The 19,839-nt window shown below is 46.3% G+C and overlaps 1 protein-coding gene across 2 annotated transcripts in view; it reads right to left on the bottom strand.

Moving 5' to 3' along the window:
* Positions 1-703: 703 nt before the first annotated feature.
* LOC140398273 (hepatic and glial cell adhesion molecule-like) overlaps positions 704-19,839 on the bottom strand; it is a 134,213-nt gene continuing 115,077 nt past the window's right edge. Inside the window, exons 5-7 of one of the 2 annotated variants that reach the window (XM_072486756.1) lie at positions 15,056-15,129; positions 11,894-11,970; positions 704-4,823 (exon numbers count right to left, since the gene is read on the bottom strand). In XM_072486756.1, the coding sequence (XP_072342857.1) occupies positions 4,533-4,823; positions 11,894-11,970; positions 15,056-15,129 (442 nt within the window). In that variant the 3' untranslated portion in view covers positions 704-4,532. The remainder of the gene's footprint in view (positions 4,824-11,893; positions 11,971-15,055; positions 15,130-19,839) is intronic. The other variant, XM_072486757.1, reaches the window with a different exon arrangement.

Below are 19,839 nucleotides of genomic sequence, written 5' to 3'. Positions count from 1 at the left end.
CATTAAATATTTAAATTTGAACAGTATGGCAAATGGAAATGTCACATTGGTATAGGGAACACGCCTTTTTGAAGCCGGAATAAAGTACATTAAGAGGGGAGTAGCGAGAGAGTCTTACTCAGCATCTACTCCTTGCTGGGTCCAGCTTGATGCTGACACCAAAAGATGGAAAAGCATTTTGCAGCTTGCCAGCTTGAATCATCTGCTGCTGGCCCAGGATGTTCTAGATTCAAACCTGATCCAGACTCTGATGACAAAGAGGAGCAGTACTGAGGTAAACGCGCATTACCTTCTTTCCGAAAAATCACATTGTACGGTTCGAAGGAAAGCAGAGAGTTCTTCCTTGGATATGGTGAAGTGGATTTTTACAATACCCTCTAAGTCACTTCCATAAATGATGTAAAATAAACTGTGGACTCGCCCTTGCCAATTTTTACACTATCACAAAAGCTAAGACCTGGAATTTTACACTGAGCTCTTGGAGATTTTACTGAAGTCTTTCAATAGATTCATAACATCAGTTTCCAAGACCTTATAGTGAAGCAGTTTGATTAACCAAGACTGAAGCAACGACATTGGATATTATTGATCCCATGTAGGTCATATGTGGAATATCCTACTGATCCGAAAAAAGCTAAGTGGGCAGCAGCGTCTGTTCTGAAACAGATTGTTCAAAAAATTAGTTGAGACTGAGATACAGGAATCTGCAATAAACCTTTATTGATTGACACAGTTTCTTGTCAATTTCTCCTGTTTTGCAGTGTCTAAATTGCTAACACACACCCGGATGCCTCAAAACGATGGCTGAGTTGTCCAAATATTAACCTGAAATTATATGTTCTATTCAGGTACCAGAGCAAGAACAGGCTGAGTACACATTAGTAGTCCGTCCATACTATTGGTGTCTAAACAATGCAAAGGCTTCTCATTATCTAAAGCAAGCACCAAATTTGGATTATATCAGATCCGCTCACATGCTATCATAAGCTAACAATGAGCATTTGGAGTGTTTGAGGCTGGGTGGAGCATATCCTGTCCAGTGAATATTGTTCATATTTATACATTCAAATCGCTGGCACATCTCACCTCTCTGATATGGACAGTATATGAGGGATTCTTGCTTTCAACTAGTTGAAACCACATCACTTTACTGAAACAGCACAAGCTAGATTATCACTTACTGAGACAGACGAACATAAGAATGTAGGACAGGAGTAGGAAATTCAGCGTCTTGCGCCTGTTTCGCTAGGCAGGAGCAGCATATCTAATCTGTATCTTAACTACATTTATTCACCTTCGTTCCATACTGTTGTAATGTGCCTTTAAGAGATTGCAGCAAGGACGCACTCCCTTCTTGTGATGTCATGCTGCAATCCCTTAAAGGCATATTACAACCCATATCTCTTAATATCTTAAGAAAAACCGATCAACATCAACTTGAAATTTTCTGTATACCCAACCTCAACAGATTTTTGGGAGAGAAGGTTAAATGTTAAAGGTCTCAGGAGGTCAGTAAAGGGCCAAACATTCATAATCTGCTCTCCCAAGTGTAAAACCACATCTGACGCATTGGTTTGTTATTCACCCAGACATAGCACGCTGGAGGTCCCAATGTTCAATGCCACTATGTTGAGATGTGGAGTTGTGCCCATGTCTGCATCCATTCCTCCCAAATACTGTAGCACAGTGGAACCACTGAACGAAAGCCAACCACTTCCCCACAGAGTGAGTGGGCAAACTCAAAATCTAAAAAAGAGGGTGCAGGCAGGGGGAAAAGTGCAGTACCCTGCCCAATATTTTGAATCGCGGTTGGTCCACAACACTGGGAGAGCCAAGATGACGATATGAGTAGAAAAAAGAGCGACTGTGGAATGTGGGGTTCATTGCGGGAACTCCACAGTGATTTGAGGAAGAAGAAAGTTTGGACACTGTTCTGGAGGAATCAAATAGATTGACTATTAGCACGGCTTTGCCAAGATAACATTAAGCTGCAAGGAAATCCAAAGCGCTCATAGATGGATTAAAAGGCATTATGTTAAAAATTGGAAAGTGATTAGATGCGGTGTTACGATTTGGGCTCCTTGTATAACACACAAAGAGATTCAAACAATATCAGTTCGCTATGGTGGGGGCTGCAGATCTTTACTTGCTTCGAAGAAATGAACCTGTCGCTATATTTTCCAGAATGATTATGGTATTGATGACTACCAGACTGTGGTAATCACCACTGTTGTATTATATTGTATAGACTGCACTGGATACGAGGGTATTACGGTAAGGCCCCTGTACTACAGGTACGGGGGTAGATCCCTGCCTGCTGGCTCTGCCCAGTAGGTGGAGTATAAATGTGTGTGCTCTCCAAACGGCAGCCATTTCGGCAGCAGCTGTAGGAGGCCACACATCTCTGTGTAATAAAGCCTCGATTACTCTCTGCTCTCATCTCGTCGTAATTGATAGTGCATCACAGACCTGCAAGAAATGTCAGGAGACGTTCGGCGAGAGGAGTGCCCAGTCCTGAACTCTGCAGCATCTTGTCATGACTGGCTCAAGTTCGATGGAGCAGGAGCTAAGGGAGTGACAGAGGCTTGGGAAAGGCATTCCTTTGGGAGAGGCAGTGAGCTGGAGGTTCTGTAGAGGCAAAGGCCCATGAGTGGCAGAGAGTTTGGATTGGTAGTGGTTAAAAGTTCTTGATCGGCTCAATCAGACTCCCCATTCTCATTATTGGCCGCAGAGAGTTTCTGGGGAAGACACTGACTGGACACTTGAATAGGTTACGGTGCTCGCCACTATTGGGACTGAGAACTGGGGACAAAGTTGTTCTAAGCATTCCATTTCCTGATTGTCTTCCCTCCTCTCCTAGACATACTGGGATAAGGGCCATGCACCAAGCATCTCTGTGGTACCTCACCGCAATGGACATTCTTTATGTGGGAAGCATGGTGGCTGACTGTTCAACTACGGTAAGCATCACAGCCAAGTCCAATTCCCGTGCTCATTTGATGTCCACGGTCATTCATGTTTTAAAAATAAATTTAGAGTACCTAATTCATTTTTTCCAATCAAGGGGCAATTTAGGATAGCAAATCCACCTACCCTGCACATCTTTAGGTTGTGGGGGCGAAACCCTAGCAGACACGGGGAGAATGTGCAAACTCCATACGGACAGTGACCCAGAGCCGGGATCGAACTTGGGATCTTGTTGCCGTGAGGCAGCAGTGCGACCCTGTCCATGGTCATTAACTTCAATGATCAGGAAATTAGTAGATAGTGACCAGGAGTGACCATCAGGACTGACCAGTTACCAAAAAATCAACCACGTGTCTATGTTTAATGCACACCATATTGTATAAAATAACCAATACCTGTTACTCCCTTAAATATAAAATTCCATCCCAAAGGTGTCCTATCTGGTGTCCCTTATGTTGGTTGGGTTGATTCTAGTTGACTGAGTTAGTAATGGGTTTGAGTTGAGCTTCCTCTTGCTGACCCACTCCACGCTCGATTAACCAGACAAAACCAACATGTGACCACCTGAGTGCACCAATTTCCTTGCAGTTTTTCTATCCGCTTTTGTAGTGATTTTCTCTTGTTTAGATTGAGCTGCTTTGTCAGAAATCCTGAGATTACCCTGACTTGAGGAGCCAATCCCAGTTGAGCCAGGCTGACCCTAAGAGTTTCTCTTACACAGTGGCTCATCTCAGTTTCTAGCTAAGAGGAGGTCGAGTGACTTTCATTCCGCTGGTTGAAGAGTTTGTTCTGGCCCTTTCAGAGGGTGCTACCATCCAGGAAACAACATTGTTTACCAATTATCTCCCATCATGGACACAGATCGCACCACTGCAACCTCTCATCCCCTGCCAAAGTGGCTAGTCTTCATGCATAAGCATAGATACTGTGGTATCAAAATTGAGCCCAATATCTTGTTCAATCCATATGCAAAAACAGGAATTTTTCAGCAGGTTAATGGTTAGCAATGAAATCCAATTCCCCTTCTCCTCATTCCCTCCCCCCAAGGAAACCAAGACCCCTTGTTGTGTCCACCCAAAGTCACTGCAGCTGAGATCCGGTAGCTCAACATTGAACATCACACTGGGAATCTTTTACATCCGAGTGGTTTAGGAACACGCATTGTGGAATATTGTGGGCCACAGGGAGCTTCACTAGGAAAGTTCTGAGCGCGTATCATTATATGCACACACTGTTAAATTGAATTTGTGTCTCTTACATATGATGTCGAAAACGAAGCAAATAAACTACCCTCCCCAGTGTATCAACAGTCACCCTTCCAAATGGGATTTGTTGAAGGATGTTTTACAATAGTGTTATGAGGGGTCTGACCTTGGTTTTCATTCTAGGAGCTAGGTTGCAATGGTTAAGGGGAGAGAGGGTTATGGCACTCTATTATATGTATACCCAGAAAAAAGCAGTAATGGAGACCAGAACCCTGGATATGTTCCAGGCTTTGATACCGATACATGTGCACCTACAGCATGTTTTATGTCCATGGAAGAAAACACAGGGTCTTCCAAGTGTTAATTTTCTTCCACACTCGCTTCGTCTTGCTCCATGATCATATGGACCCCTGCTGGCCGGATGACGCGGTTAGCGCTCCTCTGGTGCGCTGGCGAGTTGGATGATCTACTTGGAGACTTGTGCGCTCTGGTAGAGCCAGGGGATCGGACGGGAGACCTGTTGTATCGCCTGGGCGATCGACCGGCTGGTCTTGGGGATCTAGCAGGCGGTCCAGAGGAAACTATGAATCCAGCCTGTTCTGCTGCACTCTCGGAAACACTTAGGGCGTCTTCCTCAGCGTCTGGAGAATCCTGGAATAGAATGGGATTGGGTAAGGTAATTTGTTTTTGACAAGCCTTGATGATTTAGGATGAAGTCCATAGTGGGGGGCACCGTTTGTGTTTGAACATACCAAAAGACAGCACAGGTTAAAGCAATATGTCATGGTTAAAGAAGGATACGTTTCAATTTATAGAATATACGAGCAAAAAAAGACAGGAGAAATGTGGAGTTGAAACATTTTGGAATCTTGAGAAAGGATGGGTTAAAGTAGGATAAAATTATTGCCAGTTTGGCAGTGCTTGAAGACAGGATCGTGACATTGTGGCAATGTCATGATCAAAATGCTCTGGGGCCATTGAGTTCAAATCCCACCCCAGCAGCTGGTGGAATTTAATTTAAATATGTTTTGACCAAAACTGATCCCATGAAACTGCCATTGATTGTCGCAAAAAAAATCTGGTTCACTAATGTCCTTGACGGAATGAAATCTGCTGTCTTTACCTGGGCTGTCCTACATGTGACTCGAGAACCCAGAATAATCTGGTTGATTATCCTGTTGATACGGGTAATTAGGAATAGGCAACAAGTCAATGATGCCCATGTCCCATGAAAGAACATAGAATCACTACAGTGCAGAAGAAGGCCAGTCAGCCCATCGAGTCTGCACCGACCCGCTGAAAGAGCACCATACCTATCCCAATAACCCAGTACCCCACCTAACATTTTGGATATGCAAGGGAGGAAACCGGAGCACCCAGAGGAAACCCACGCAGTCATGGGGAGAAAGTGAAAACTCCACACAGACAGTCACCCAAGGCCAGAATTGAACCCGGGTCCTCGGCGCTGTGAGGCAGCAGTGCTAACCGCTGTTCCACCGTGTCGCCCCACAGAATAAACAAAAACTCTCAATCAGAAGATTTGTAATTTAAGCTCCACTCCAAGACTTGAGCTCATTATCTAGATTGACACCCAGAGAGTGGTCAGCCTTTGGAATTCACTACCCCAGAAAGTAGTTGAGGGCAAAAATTGGTGTTTTCAAGAAGCAGTTCGATATAGCACTTGCGGTGGAAGGGGATGAAAGGATATGCGGTGGGGGGGGGGGGGGGGGGGTGGAGGATCAGGCTATTAAGTTGGATGATCCGCCATGATCATAGTGAATGATGGAGCAGGCTCGAAGGGCCAAATGGCCTCCTTCTGCTATTTACTATGTTTCCACAACACTTCAGTGCAGTACCAAGGGAGTGCTACATTATTGTGTTACCGTTACAAATCACTGGTTAGGTCTCAGCTCGACCATTGCATACAATTCTGGGCACCAGGTTTTAGAACAGGTGTCAAGGTGCCTTGATACAGTAGAGTAGATTCTGCCAGCATGATGTCAGGGATGAGAGACATCTATTTGGAGAAGCAGCGATTGTTCTCCTTACAGCAGCAAATAGTTCAGACTTAATTCTTAAATACCTGTGTTATGTGGGGTTTTGATAGAACAAGTAGGAGAAATTGTTTCTTTCAGCTAGTGTGTCATAACTAGTGGTCAAAGATTTGAAATAGTCGACAAAGAGAGTGAGGGGGTATGAGGATATTTTTTTAATAAACAGATGGAAACCACTACCTGATTGGAATCGGATTCCATAGGAACTTTAAAATGCCAAATGGACATGGACTTGAAGAGGATTAATCTGCAGAGTTATGGGGAGAGAGAAAAGTCCAAAGACCAGAAAGTTGTGAAATGTGTGGCAGGACTCTGCCCCCCCCCCCCCAACCACCCAGCGGCGTGTTTCTCGGTGGCGGATGTGGTTCAGCATTGGCCACCTATGCAATCTTCTGGTCCCGCTGACGCCAACCACATTTTGCGTGAGTTGCCCATCCCGCCGCCAGAGAACCCACCATGGGTGTGGCCTGTGGCTGATCCCGCCAGTGGGAAGAGCCGGAGGATCACGTCTGCGATTCTGGAGAAGGATGGAGCAGAATCTATACTATCGCTAACCTATCGTAACTCCTGGACCGTGAACATTTTGATTTTAAAATTCTCATTCTTTTTATCTATCTCCATGGCCTCCTATCCCTGTAACCTCCTCCAACCTTACAATCCTCCCAAGGTCTCTGCTCTCTACTAACTCTGACCACTTGCACAGCCCAATTTTAAGTGGTCATTAATTGGCCACTCAAGGGCCTCAACTCGAGCAAGGGCAGGTTGAGGGAGGGTGTGGATGGGGATGGGAGGTGGGGGGGGGGAGTAATGGGGCAGCGTAGGCCTCACCAATCCCACCAGAAAATTGTGGAGTGTTCAAGCTGAGCAAGAGTCCAGTGGTAGGCCATCCAATCATCCAATAATAATAATAATCGCTTATTGTCACAAGTAGACTTCAATGAAGTTACTGTGAAAAGCCCCTTTAATAAAGGGCTTTATTGCCACCCTCTGCCTGTAAACCTGTCGGTGGTGGTGGTTGGGGGGAGGGGGGAGAGTATGTGTTATGCCCCCCATTCGAGGAATTCTCTGCCCATCTTTCCTCTCGGATCCAAGGCAAAGAATATCAAGGAATTTAGCCTTCAGTGAAAAGATCTCAAAAATAGAATATTTGATCATTGTGTGTGGAAATTGGTTATCGTATTTCATACATTGAGTGCACTTTAGAAAAGATCTCAATGGCTACAAAGCACTTTGGGACATTTTGAAGTTGAAAAGATGCTGTATAAATGAAAGTTTCTTTTTTTGCTTTTGTGGGACCCTCCTGTGCACAAGTTGTCAGCTACATTCACCTATAAAGCAACTGTGACTGCACTTTTTATTCCACCAAAGGTAAGTATCCTGAATGACATTGAAATGACAGAAGGAGTCTAGGAACACGAGAGTGATGACCGTCATGGATTCTAACATCTAATCAGGACAATGTGGTAAAACAGTCAAAGTAAAAGGAACAAATGATGGGTCGTGAGGATAAATGTTTGGGGACTCCTCTCTTGGTTTAGATCCTTGCTTGATAGGAACACAGTTTAGAGAAGCTGAGAGCTTGATTTACAAGGTGATGCTTAACGCCCAGACAGTAAAGGTGCCAAGCTTGAGAGACGATGGGACAGGTATTGCTGATCTCTTTTTAAGTGGTAAAGATAATGTAAATCCAAAATATTACTTTACACTAAATGAGGAAAGTAACATCAAACTTTAATGGATGCCAAACCAGGCAAAATATGTCAGGGGCATGTTGCCCTCTTGTACCCAATATTTTGAAACCTGCTGAGTGATGCTCTGCACTCAATATCATAACATGCAGAATACTAAATACAGAGTGCTATAACGGCAGAGATAGGGATGTGCTTTGAACAGATAGAGGAGCCTTTAATTGCAACTGCATTCAAATGCAAATCTAAATGAGGAAACAAATGCTGCCTGTTCTATGAAGTATGAAATTAAGCACCAATATTTTCTTCATAATAGGTTTACTCACAGAATGCAGTATTAAATATGTCTGCTTCCTACCTACCTACCAACCCAGTGTCCCAGCAGTCTCTCTTTTTAAGTGTTCTAAGTACTTATTTAACAATGTTCTTCCCATGAGTATCTTATCAATATAATTAACATACCGTTAACACTGGTCCTTTTTTTAAAAAATATGTTTTATTTAAATTTTTTTCCCAAACAACAATTTTTCCCCTCTTACAAAGCAAACGCAACAATAACAATAGAGACATTTTTAACAATACACAAGTAACAAAACCCCCTTATCTTTGACCTAAACTAAACTAAAACCCTGACCCCCCCCTCCCCCCCCCCTCTTCCCCCTGGGTTGCTGCTGCTGGTCATCTGTCTTCCCTCTAACGTTCCCCTAGGTAGTCGAGAAATGGCTGCCACCGCTTGGTGAACCCTTGAGCCGATCCTCTCAGGGCAAACTTTATCTGCTCCAGTTTAATGAACCCCGCCATATCGTTTACCCAGGCCTCCAGTCCGGGGGGTTTCGCCTCCTTCCACATGAGTAGGATCCTCAGCCGGGCTACTAGGGACGCAAAGGCCACAATGTCGGCCTCTTTCGCCTCCTGCACTCCCGGCTCTTCCGCAACTCCAAATAGAGCTAACCCCCAGCCTGGTTTGACCCGGGCCTTCACCACCCGCGAAATCACTCCCGTCACTCCCTTCCAATACCCTTCCAGTGCCGGGCACACCCAAAACATATGTGCGTGGTTTGCCGGGCTCCCGCCACACCTCCCACATTTGTCCTCCACTCCAAAGAACCTGCTCAATCTTGCTCCCGTTATGTGTGCTCTATGTAGCACCTTAAATTGAATCAGGCTAAGCCTGGCGCATGAGGAAGAGGAATTTACCCTGCTTAGGGCATCAGCCCACATACCCTCCTCTATCTCCTCCCCTAGTTCTTCTTCCCACTTTCCTTTTAGTTCGCCCACCGACTCCTCCCCCTCTTCCCTCATCTCTCGGTAAATCTCTGACATCTTGCCCTCTCCGACCCACACCCCTGAAAGCACCCTGTCCTGTATCCCCTGTGTCGGGAGCAACGGAAATTCCCTCACCTGTTGTCTAGTAAACGCCCTCACCTGCATATATCTCAAGAAATTTCCCCGGGGCAACTTATACTTTTCCTCCAATGCTCCCAAGCTCGCAAAAGTCCCATCTATAAATAAATCTCCCACCCTCCTAATTCCCAACTGGTACCAGCTCTGAAATCCTCCATCCATTCTTCCTGGGGCGAACCTATGGTTGTTCCTGATAGGGGACCCCACCAGGGCTCCCCGCACCCCTCTCTGTCGCCTCCACTGTCCCCAGATATTCAGTGTTGCCGCCACCACCGGGTTCGTGGTAAACCTTTTAGGCGAGATCGGTAGCGGCGCCGTCACCAGCGCCTCTAAACTCGTCCCTTTACAGGACTTTCTCTCCAGTCGTTTCCACGCCGCTCCCTCACCCTCCATCATCCATTTACGTATCATTGCCACATTGGCGGCCCAATAGTAATCGCCCAAGTTCGGTAGTGCCAATCCTCCTCTGTCCCTACTACGCTGAAGGAACCCCCTCCTTACTCTCGGAACTTTCCCTGCCCACACGAAGCTCGTGATGCTCCTGTCTATTTTATTAAAAAAGGTCTTGGTGATTAGTATAGGGAGACATTGAAATACAAATAAGAACCTCGGGAGGACCATCATCTTAATTGCTTGCACCCTGCCCGCCAGCGATAGAGGCTGCATGTCCCACCTCTTGAAGTCCTCCTCCATTTGTTCTACCAACCGTGTCAGATTAAGTCTATGCAAGGTTCCCCAGCTCCTAGCGATCTGAATCCCCAGGTATCGGAAGTTTCTTTCCACTTTCCTTAGAGGCAAGCCTTCTATCTCTCTACTCTGGTCCCCTGGATGTTTCACAAATAATTCACTCTTCCCCATGTTTAGCCTATACCCCGAGAAATCCCCGAACCCCCTCAAAATTCGCATAACCTCTATCATCCCCCCCGCTGGGTCCGACATGTATAATAGGTCATCCGCGTATAACGAGACTCGGTGTTCTTCTCCCCCTCTAATCACCCCTCTCCATTTCCTGGAGTCTCTCAACGCCATGGCCAGAGGTTCAATTGCCAACGCGAACAACAATGGAGACAGCGGGCATCCCTGTCTTGTTCCCCTATATAGTCGGAAATACTCCGATCTATGTCGACCTGTAACTACGCTTGCCGTTGGAGCCCCATAAAGAAGTCTAACCCAGCTAATAAACCCGTTCCCAAACCCAAACCTCCTTAACACTTCCCATAAATACTCCCACTCCACCCTATCAAATGCCTTCTCTGCGTCCATTGCCGCCACTATCTCTGCCTCCCCCTCCACTGGGGGCATCATTATCACCCCTAATAGTCGTCGCACGTTAACATTCAGTTGTCTCCCTTTTACGAACCCTGTCTGGTCTTCGTGCACAACCCCCGGGACACAGTCCTCTATCCTCGATGCCAGTACCTTTGCCAACAATTTGGCGTCCACGTTCAATAATGAAATGGGTCTATAGGACCCGCACTGCAACGGATCTTTATCCCCCTTCAAAATTAACGATATCGTCGCCTCCGACATCGTCGGGGGTAGAGTCCCCCCTTCCCTGGCCTCATTGAACGTCCTCACCATCAACGGGGCCAACAAGTCCACATATTTTCTGTAATATTCCACCGGGAACCCGTCTGGTCCCGGGGCCTTCCCTGCTTGCATGCTTCCCAGTCCCTTAATAACCTCGTCCACCCCAATCGGTGCCCCCAGGCCTACCACCCCCAGCTCCTCCACTTTCGGGAACCTCAATTGGTCCAGGAACTGCCGCATCCCCTCCTCTCCCTCTGGGGGTTGAGACCTATACAGTTCCTCATAGAAGGTCTTGAACACCTCATTTATCTTTCCTGCCCTTCGCACCGTGTCTCCCCTTTCATCTCAAATTCCTCCTATCTCCCTCGCTGCTGCCCTCTTTCGCAATTGATGAGCCAACAGGCGACTAGCCTTTTCCCCATATTCATACCTCCTCCCCTGTGCCTTCCTCCACAGTACCTCCGCCTTTCTGGTGGTCAGAAGGTCAAATTCCGTCTGGAGTCGTCTCCTCTCCCTGTACAATTCCTCCTCCGGGATCTCTGCAAATTCCCTATCCACCCTTAAAATCTCCCCCAGTAATCTTTCCCTTTCCTTGGCCTCTGTTTTCCTTTTGTGGGCCCCAATGGAGATCAGCTCTCCTCTGACCACCGCTTTTAGTGCTTCCCATACCACTCCCACAGGGACCTCGCCGTCGTCATTGACCTCCAGGTATCTCTCAATACACCCCCGCACTCTTGCACACACTCCCTCATCCGCCATCAGTCCCACATCTAATCGCCAGAGTGTTCTCTGCTCCCTTTCCTCTCCTAATTCCAGGTCAACACTGGTCCTTTTAACAGCATCAATAATATTTTAATGTGGCCATTAATTTGTCTCTAAACTGTGAGATTAAAGGTTTATGTATGTGTTTTAGAGTTTGTAAATTGGACTATTCTTTTGCAGTAGTTCTCATGGCATATCTTCCCTGATTATCATTGAACAGCTGATAGACTGGTGCCAACCAAAGACAGAGCACCCTTTCCCAATAGTACTGCCATGTTTCTACCTTTTCTTTGATGACGTACAATCCCACAGGGTTCTTGCGCTCACGTTCATGCTCAACTGCTTTCGGTAGCAACTCTACTGGAAAAGAAATAGAATAGATATAAAGTCACGAATGGAATCATAGAATCCCTACAGTTCACTAGGAGGCCATTCAGCTTTGAATCTGCACCAACCCTTCGAAAGATCACCCTACCTCAGCCCACTCCTCCCCCTTATCCCTGTAACCCCACATAACCTTTTGGACGCTAAGTGGCAATTTAGCATGGTCAATCCACCTATCCTACACATCTTTCGACTGTGTAAGGAAACCGGAACACCCAGAGGAAACCTATGCAGACATGGGAAAAATGTGAAAACTCCACACAGACAGTCACCTAAGGCTGTAATTGAACCCGGGTCCCTGGTTGTGTGCGGCAGCAGTGCTAACCACTGTGGCACCCCTGAGGTGTTATTACCATGTTTTGTGTCGATTTTTTTAAACTTCTCTGTTTTCTGTATTCTTTAATCGCCTCCAAAAATCTCCTATGTGGTAGCTTGCCAAAGGCTTTCTGAAAGTCCACATACGCCACATTTACTGCAATTTCCTTGTCCACCATACTCTCACCTGCCCAAGTGCTCAATCCAATTTGTCAAATATAACGCGGGATTCTCCGTTCCTGAGACCAAGTGGTGACGACGGGCAGAATTTGTGGACTTTCAGTACACCAGAACTGGTGCCGAACTTGGACCGATTCAGCGACTATGGAGGGGCTAGCACCTGCAATCGATTCCAATGAGAAACGGCGTGGAATTCGCCAGGTCAGTGATTGACACTTGTGAGGCAGTCTCAGGGTGGCCTGAGGGAGACTCCTATACGATCCATGGCCCCATGTTCACAGTGGGCTGTTAGCGGCGTGTGCAGCTGCATGGCTGCCTTGCCAGCTGCTGCAATGGTGTTCCATGCGCGTCCACCCCGACCCCACAGCCTCGTCCCGCACCCTCCCCCCGCTACTCCCCTGGTCCTGACAGAAGCCCCGGCCAGGGGCACAACTGTCAGCAAACTATGTCAATGTTGGATACTTTCCATACACCCTCTCTCTTCCTCAGCAGCCACGATGCGTTTTCACGATTTTTAAAAGCACAAGTGAACCCTGCCATCGGCAACTCGGCCCATCAGAGGTGAAGTATGGCGGAAACCCCATAGAATACCAGGGAAAGCCGGCTACTGATGTGCAAACGGTGTTTACTGTACGTGCATTGATGCTGCTGTCGAGGTGATGGAGAATTGCGATTTGGCGTCAAAACGGCACCCGCCACAATTTTGGTGTCGGAATATATTCTCCGCCCGATCGCGTTTAGTGATTTTGGCATCAGCCAACGAAGAAACCTGCCCCATAATCAGTGACTTTTGACATCCATGTTGGTTGCTTCAAATTATTTTCTTTTCAACTAGATATTTACTATTTTCATTGTTGATTAAAATTCCAAAAGTGCCCATGGCACAAACGTTAGATAAACTGGCCTGTAGTTGCACAGATTAATTCTGGCTCCCTTTGTGAAAATGGGTACTGAATTGGTCACTCTTGGGTCATACGGCCCATATCGCTCAATGAAAACCTGAAATATACAAGGCTAATTTTAACTTTGAAAGTGGTGGAAAATAATTGAAACGCAGATTGGTTGCCAATATCGACCAGCCAGATTTCCCTTTTCATTCACAGACCTGCACAGAAAAACAGAGGTGGCGTGCTCATTTCAGTTTGATACGCTTGCAGTAATCAGTATTTGCCACTGGATGTCAGCTCAGCATCTTTACAACAGTAGAACTTAAAGCTCTTCATGATGAGATGTAACAGCACCAGCATTACACTCTGTTTGCTGTCATTGAACCTGTGCTCTGTCTTCTGAGGGACATAGGAAGTAGGGTAGCCAACCCTTCAGGATTAACCTGGAGTCTCCAGGAATTGAAGATCAATCTCCAGGTCACTGCTGTGTGCGACCCTGGAGAAAAACCATCGGGACATTAAAACAGATTGTATCCTTTGTCATTTTCTTTGAGCTTTGACCAGTAAGAACATTGACTATGGCAGAAAAAAAGTCTGTTTGGCTGACGGCCAAGCATCATCCAATTGGGTCATGAGTCTTTGCCGATTGGGCTAGGAAGGTGAGGATGGCCGTGTGGCCGACTAATGGTTTTAGCGTGGAGGCAAGTCGCGTGATGAAACCTCCAGGAATACATTTAATCAACATTGGCGGCCCGTTTAGGAGGAGGCCATCAGGCCCACCTTGATTGTACTAGACATATGAAAGAGCTATCAAATCATACAGTGCAGAAGGAGGCCATTCAGCCCATTGAGTCTGCACAGGCCCTCCAAATGAACATGTCCTGTAACCCTGCAAATTGTTTCTTTTCAAATGGTCATCTAATTCCCTCATGAATCCATTTATTCGTATTCCTCGACCGATTCTCCATTCGGTCCATCACCCCTCTGCTATTCATCTCCTCAGTTCCACTTTTCCCCATACCCTTCTAAATGTTAATATTTCAACCTAATCAGTGATTCTGTTTCTGAAATTACCAGGAACTCCTGAGTATCAAATGCGCTGATTCCTTCTTTGATCATTTTGCTTTGGCGCTCATTAAAGAGCAGGGTGTTAGTGTTGGGAATGAGCAGACCCATGTTTGCAGCAGATGCCAGCAACAAATACCCTGATCTAACTTTTATACAGATTCCAGATTCTCCGATCATGAGATATACAATTGGAACCGGAGGAGAGTTCACGCTTGTGCCAGGATGGAATTTCTATTTCTCACAATTATCATTCCTGTGGATTTGCTGAAATATTATCAATTAATGTCAAGGTGCTTATGTATTAATCAAGAGGAGTGATCCAACCCACATCATCAGCCCACCAGGCGTCAGTTAATCTTTTGCTTTTATCTTAAGATTCCCAATCTCCGACACATACACCTTTACTATGTCAAAAAGAAGCTCGATATAAGCTGTTTTGCATCCTTTAATCCACAGTTGTTCTCCACAGGAGACTGGTCTAGTGTTTGACCATTGATGCTCTTTCCCACCAACCTGGGTCTGAAGTCGGCATTTTAAGAACCAGAGTTGTGATCTCCACCCTCCTCTCCATTACCAACACACCACCCAACCCCACTCATGCTACACTTTACCTTCATGTTTAGCATGATCCTCGTTGCGTTCTGCAGAACCTGGGGATGTTCCTTTCTCTCCGGTTCCTTTATTTCTAAAAACAAATAAGGCAAAATAGTGAGGCCTGAAACTACTGTCGTTCAGACTGATTTTCCTGGCTTTGTGGCTAGTTATTGCTCATGTGAAAGAATGTAAAACTTGCATTTATATAGTGCTTTTCACAACCACAAATCATTCCAAAACGCTTTCACGCACACATAAAGTTAGTCACAGATGTAATGTAGGAAATGCAGCAGCCATTTTGCACAGAGCAAGCTCCACAAACAGTAATGAGATAATGGTCAGATAATCTGTTTCATGGGCACATGTGGAATAAATATTGGTCAGGAGATCAAAGAACTCTTCTTCCAATAACCTCATGGCAATTTTGTGTCTCCCTGAGAGATGTAACTTCTCGTTTGAAATCCTGCACCTCCAACAGTGCAGCACTCCCTCAGCGCCGGCCTATGGCCAGTGGAGTATTTCAGAGGTGTAGCTATTGTTGTAATATGAGGAATAATGCAATATTCAGATCTGCTCACTAAGAGATCTCACAATTATCTGAATACAACCTTAATTTACATATTGTCATCACCTCCACTTTATTATTTATCGGAAACATTTTGTCGCATTGCACCCTGGCGTCTGACCCACAAACAGAGGTTTTCCAATTCCTCCATTAGCTCCTGAAAACAGTGACTCATTCCGGATACAGTCACACCAGGTCTCCATGACACTTTTCCCACCTTTCGCACATAAATAGAGTTAGTGTCAGCAGGAACTCAAGATGCTGAAAGTGCACAGCAGGTGCATCAGCCTTTGGAAAGCTAAAGACGTGACAATGTTGTGCAATAGCGCATGTTGTTGCTAAATGATGGGCCAGATCTCAAGCGGCTCACAGAGGATGACGGCATACTTCAAAGAACCTGGGACAAAACATCCCTTTACAAACCAGGCATTCCGGGTGAGATGAAATGAAAATAAGAGGAAGTACAGTGAAGACACTTTATGGTTAATAACAACATTAATCAAGAATGACAGTAGAAAGATCAGACGGTGTTTAATTTAATACCAGCTAAAAAAATGTCCACGCTATTTTTTTGGGATCACAATCCGTAACCTGACTACACTTGTTGAGATGGAGGCAGGTAGTGCACAGTCTATGCTGCCTTCTCATTTAAATGTCTGGCTGAACACATAAGAAGGAGCCTAATAAGGTGCTAGACTAGTAGACAAGGCTAGTGTATGAGTCCCAGCATTGAAAGGCAGTCAGTCTCTCTTAAAGGGAAGTTGCACTGTGAAGTGTTGGGTACTCTGCTACACAGACGAACCAACACGGTTGCGAATGGTACAACTCAGTTTTATTTCAAACATCTATTTACAGTGGTAAACTGTTTACTGAGGTTCGATCATAACCCTTGAATCTGTGGACCTATTCCTAATACTATCTTGTAGTGGCACTCAGCACATGGTGGATGTCTGAGTGGCTTGCTATGAGCTCTGTGCCCTGAGCTGTCTCCTGCTCCAGTGCCCAGGAAGTGTCGTGCTCCCTGTTTTGTACTGTGTATGCACTTGCCTGTGATTGGCTGTCGTGTTGTATGTGTGTTGATTGGTCTGTTGATCTGTCCATCAGTATGTATGTATGTATGTGCTATGATGTTTACCTGAATATCATGACATCCCCCTTTTTTACAAGAACGCAAATAAATACTGGTGTGGTGACGGAACCCCTGCCTCCTGTGGATTATTACAGTGGCGACGAGGTAAACAAAGAACCTTGCGGAGACCAGCTGCCACACTCTGAGGGTAAGCCTTGCTCTTTCAAAAATGCCTCTTTTTGGGAAGTTGGATGCATTCGACCCGACTATTGAGGACTGGTCCCAGTATGTGGAGAGAATATGTTACTTTTTCCAGGCCAATGAGATAACGGAGGATGGAAGGAAACGGGTTATACTGCTGTCGGCGTGCGGACCCTCAGCCTTCGCCATTATATGGAGTCTAACTTATCCCGATACGCCGGACACGATACCTTTCCAAGAATTAACAAAATTGGTGGAAAAGCACTATGACCCAAAACCACCCCTCATTTTGCGTGGGTACAAATTCTACACCACGAAGCGGGAAGACAGAGAGTCAGTCACAAACTTCTTGACCCGCCTGAGAAGGCTGGTGGAAAAATGTGAGTTCGGCACGACGCTAAATGAAATGCATCGGGACCGGTTAGTGTGTGGCATAAATGACCTCCAAATACAGAAGCGCCTGTTGGCGGAAACACAGCTAGACTGCAGGCGGGCATTACATCTCGCACTGTTCCTAGAAAAGGCAGCAAGCAGGGCTCAGGAACTACAGGGCACGCCAATGGAGGTAGATACCTGGGAGAGGGACTACCAAAATGGGTCCAGCTACCAGATAGCCGCCTTCAGGAAAAGCCTGAGGACCAGAGGACCAAAGGAAAACCCCAGAACTGCCCCCAAGGCTGCTAGGACTAACTGGAGACAGAGGGAACTACCGGCTGAGGCTCCCCCAACAGAGAAGGACCGTTTCTGGCACCAGACAGAGTGGGGTAACAGCGACAGAAACCCTAGAAGGAGGTGGCAAAAGAGGAATAGCAGGTGGGGACGCAGGGAAGTACACAACCTAGATGCCCCATCCTCCTCCGAAGGGGAACAGTTATATAATATTGCGACAAAGAAAGCAGAACCTATTAAGATTACCCCACGGGTGAACGGTCGGCCGACAATAATGGAAATAGACACGGGTGCGGGCGTATCAGTAATGGGAGTGGCAGCATTTTAAAAAATCAAAGATGGACTCCAGCCACTAACCCGAACAAAAACATCGACAAAACTCCTGGAAGTTCTAGGCACGACTCAGGTACCCGTGGAATATGACAAACAATTGCTCAGATTACCATTGACGATAGTAGAGGGCTCCGGACCGAACTTAATAGGATGGAACTGGCTGAAAGACCTAAACTTAGATTGGATGAAAATTTTCCAGAGTGAAAGCGGGCAGTTGAGTGGAGTACTCCAAAAATACCCGGAGGTCTTCCAAGAAGGTTTGGGGGAAATTATAGGCGCCAAAGCAACTTTGCACGTGGACCCAGAAGCCCTTCCGAAATTTTGTAAGGCCAGGCCGGTACCTTTTGCATTAAGTAAGAAAGTAGATGTCGAAATAGAAAGGTTACGGCGCGACGGCATTATCAGACCAGTACAGTTCTCGGAATGGGCAGCGCCGGTGGTACCAATTTTGAAGCCAGACGGCTCGATACGTCTCTGTGGAGATTTCAAACAGACGGTAAACAAATACGCACTGCTGGACAAATACCCGATCCCGAAAATAGACGACCTATATGCCACATTGGCAGGTGGGCTTTTGTTCACGAAACTGGACATGAGCCACGCCTACCTGCAGTTAAAACTGGACAAGGACTCCCAGAAGTTCGCTACGATCAACACCCTGAAGGGACTTTTTCGTTATACTAGGCTACCCTTCGAAGTGTCATCAGCCTGCGCTATATTCCAGCGTACGATGGAAAATATTCTGCAGGGACTACCGCAGGTGGCGATTTATTTGGATGATGTCTTAATCACGGGTAGGACAAACAGGGAACACTTAAGGAACCTGGAGGAAGTGCTCAGACGTTTCGCAAAGGCAGGCGTACGGCTGAAAAGAGAAAAATTTGTTTTTCTGGCCCCACAAGTGACGTACCTGGGATATAAAGTAGACGAGTCGGGCTTACACCCATTGGAAGACCGAGTAAGGGCAATAAAAGAAGCCCCAGATCCCACCACGGTCCAGGAGCTACGATCATTTCTAGGATTGGTAACATATTATGGCAAATGTATTGAAAATAGGGCGTCCATCCTAGAACCCTTCCACCAGCTACTAAAAACGTGACAAGAATGGAAATGGTCCGCCCGCCAAAACCGAGCATTTAGGGACATTAAGGAGCAGCTGTCATCCGAAAATGTCCGAGAGCATTATGACCCAAAGAAGGAGTTGGTGGTCACGTGTGACGCATCACCTTACGGGGTAGGAGCCGTCTTAGCCCATAGAGGAAGGAATGGGGAAGAATGGCCAATAGCCTATGCTTCGAGGACCTTGGCGATGGCTGAGAGAAAGTACGCCCAAATTGAGAAGGAAGGACTGGCGGTGATATTTGCAGTAAAAAAATTTCACCAGTATCTGTACGGGCGGAAATTCACCATCGTGACGGATCATAAGCCGTTATTAGGGTTATTAAAAGAAGCCAAGTCAAGACCTCCGATTGCATCAGCTAGAATCCAACGCTGGGCCATGCTACTGGCGGTGTATAGATACGTTCTGGAACACAGACCGGGAACGCGAGTAGCAAATGCATATGCTTTGAGCAGACTTCCCCTCCCAGACACCCCGCCGCCAGTACCGAAAGCAGAGGAGACAGTAATGACTTTAAATTTTTTTGGACACCCTACCAGTGGACGCACAACATATTCGGTTGTGGACGCAAAAAGACCCAGTTTTAGCCAAGCTGAAGCATTTACTGCTAACAGGGGAACTGGAGAGACCAGTGGAGCCCCAGATGCACCCATACTGGAGCAGAAGGGACCAAATAACCGTAGAAAACGGTATCCTATTATGGGGAGCCCGGGTAATAGTCCCAGCTCAGGGCCATCGGGCAATCTTAACCGAGTTACATCACAGACACCCAGGGGTGTCTAAAATGAAGATGCTAGCTTGAAGCTACGTTTGGTGGCCAGGATTGGACACAGACATAGCAGCC

The sequence above is a fragment of the Scyliorhinus torazame genome, chromosome 21 (genome assembly GCF_047496885.1).
Source record: "Scyliorhinus torazame isolate Kashiwa2021f chromosome 21, sScyTor2.1, whole genome shotgun sequence".
In the NCBI taxonomy this organism is placed as follows: Eukaryota; Metazoa; Chordata; class Chondrichthyes; order Carcharhiniformes; family Scyliorhinidae; genus Scyliorhinus; species Scyliorhinus torazame.
This window is presented reverse-complemented; position numbering and strand designations above follow the sequence as displayed.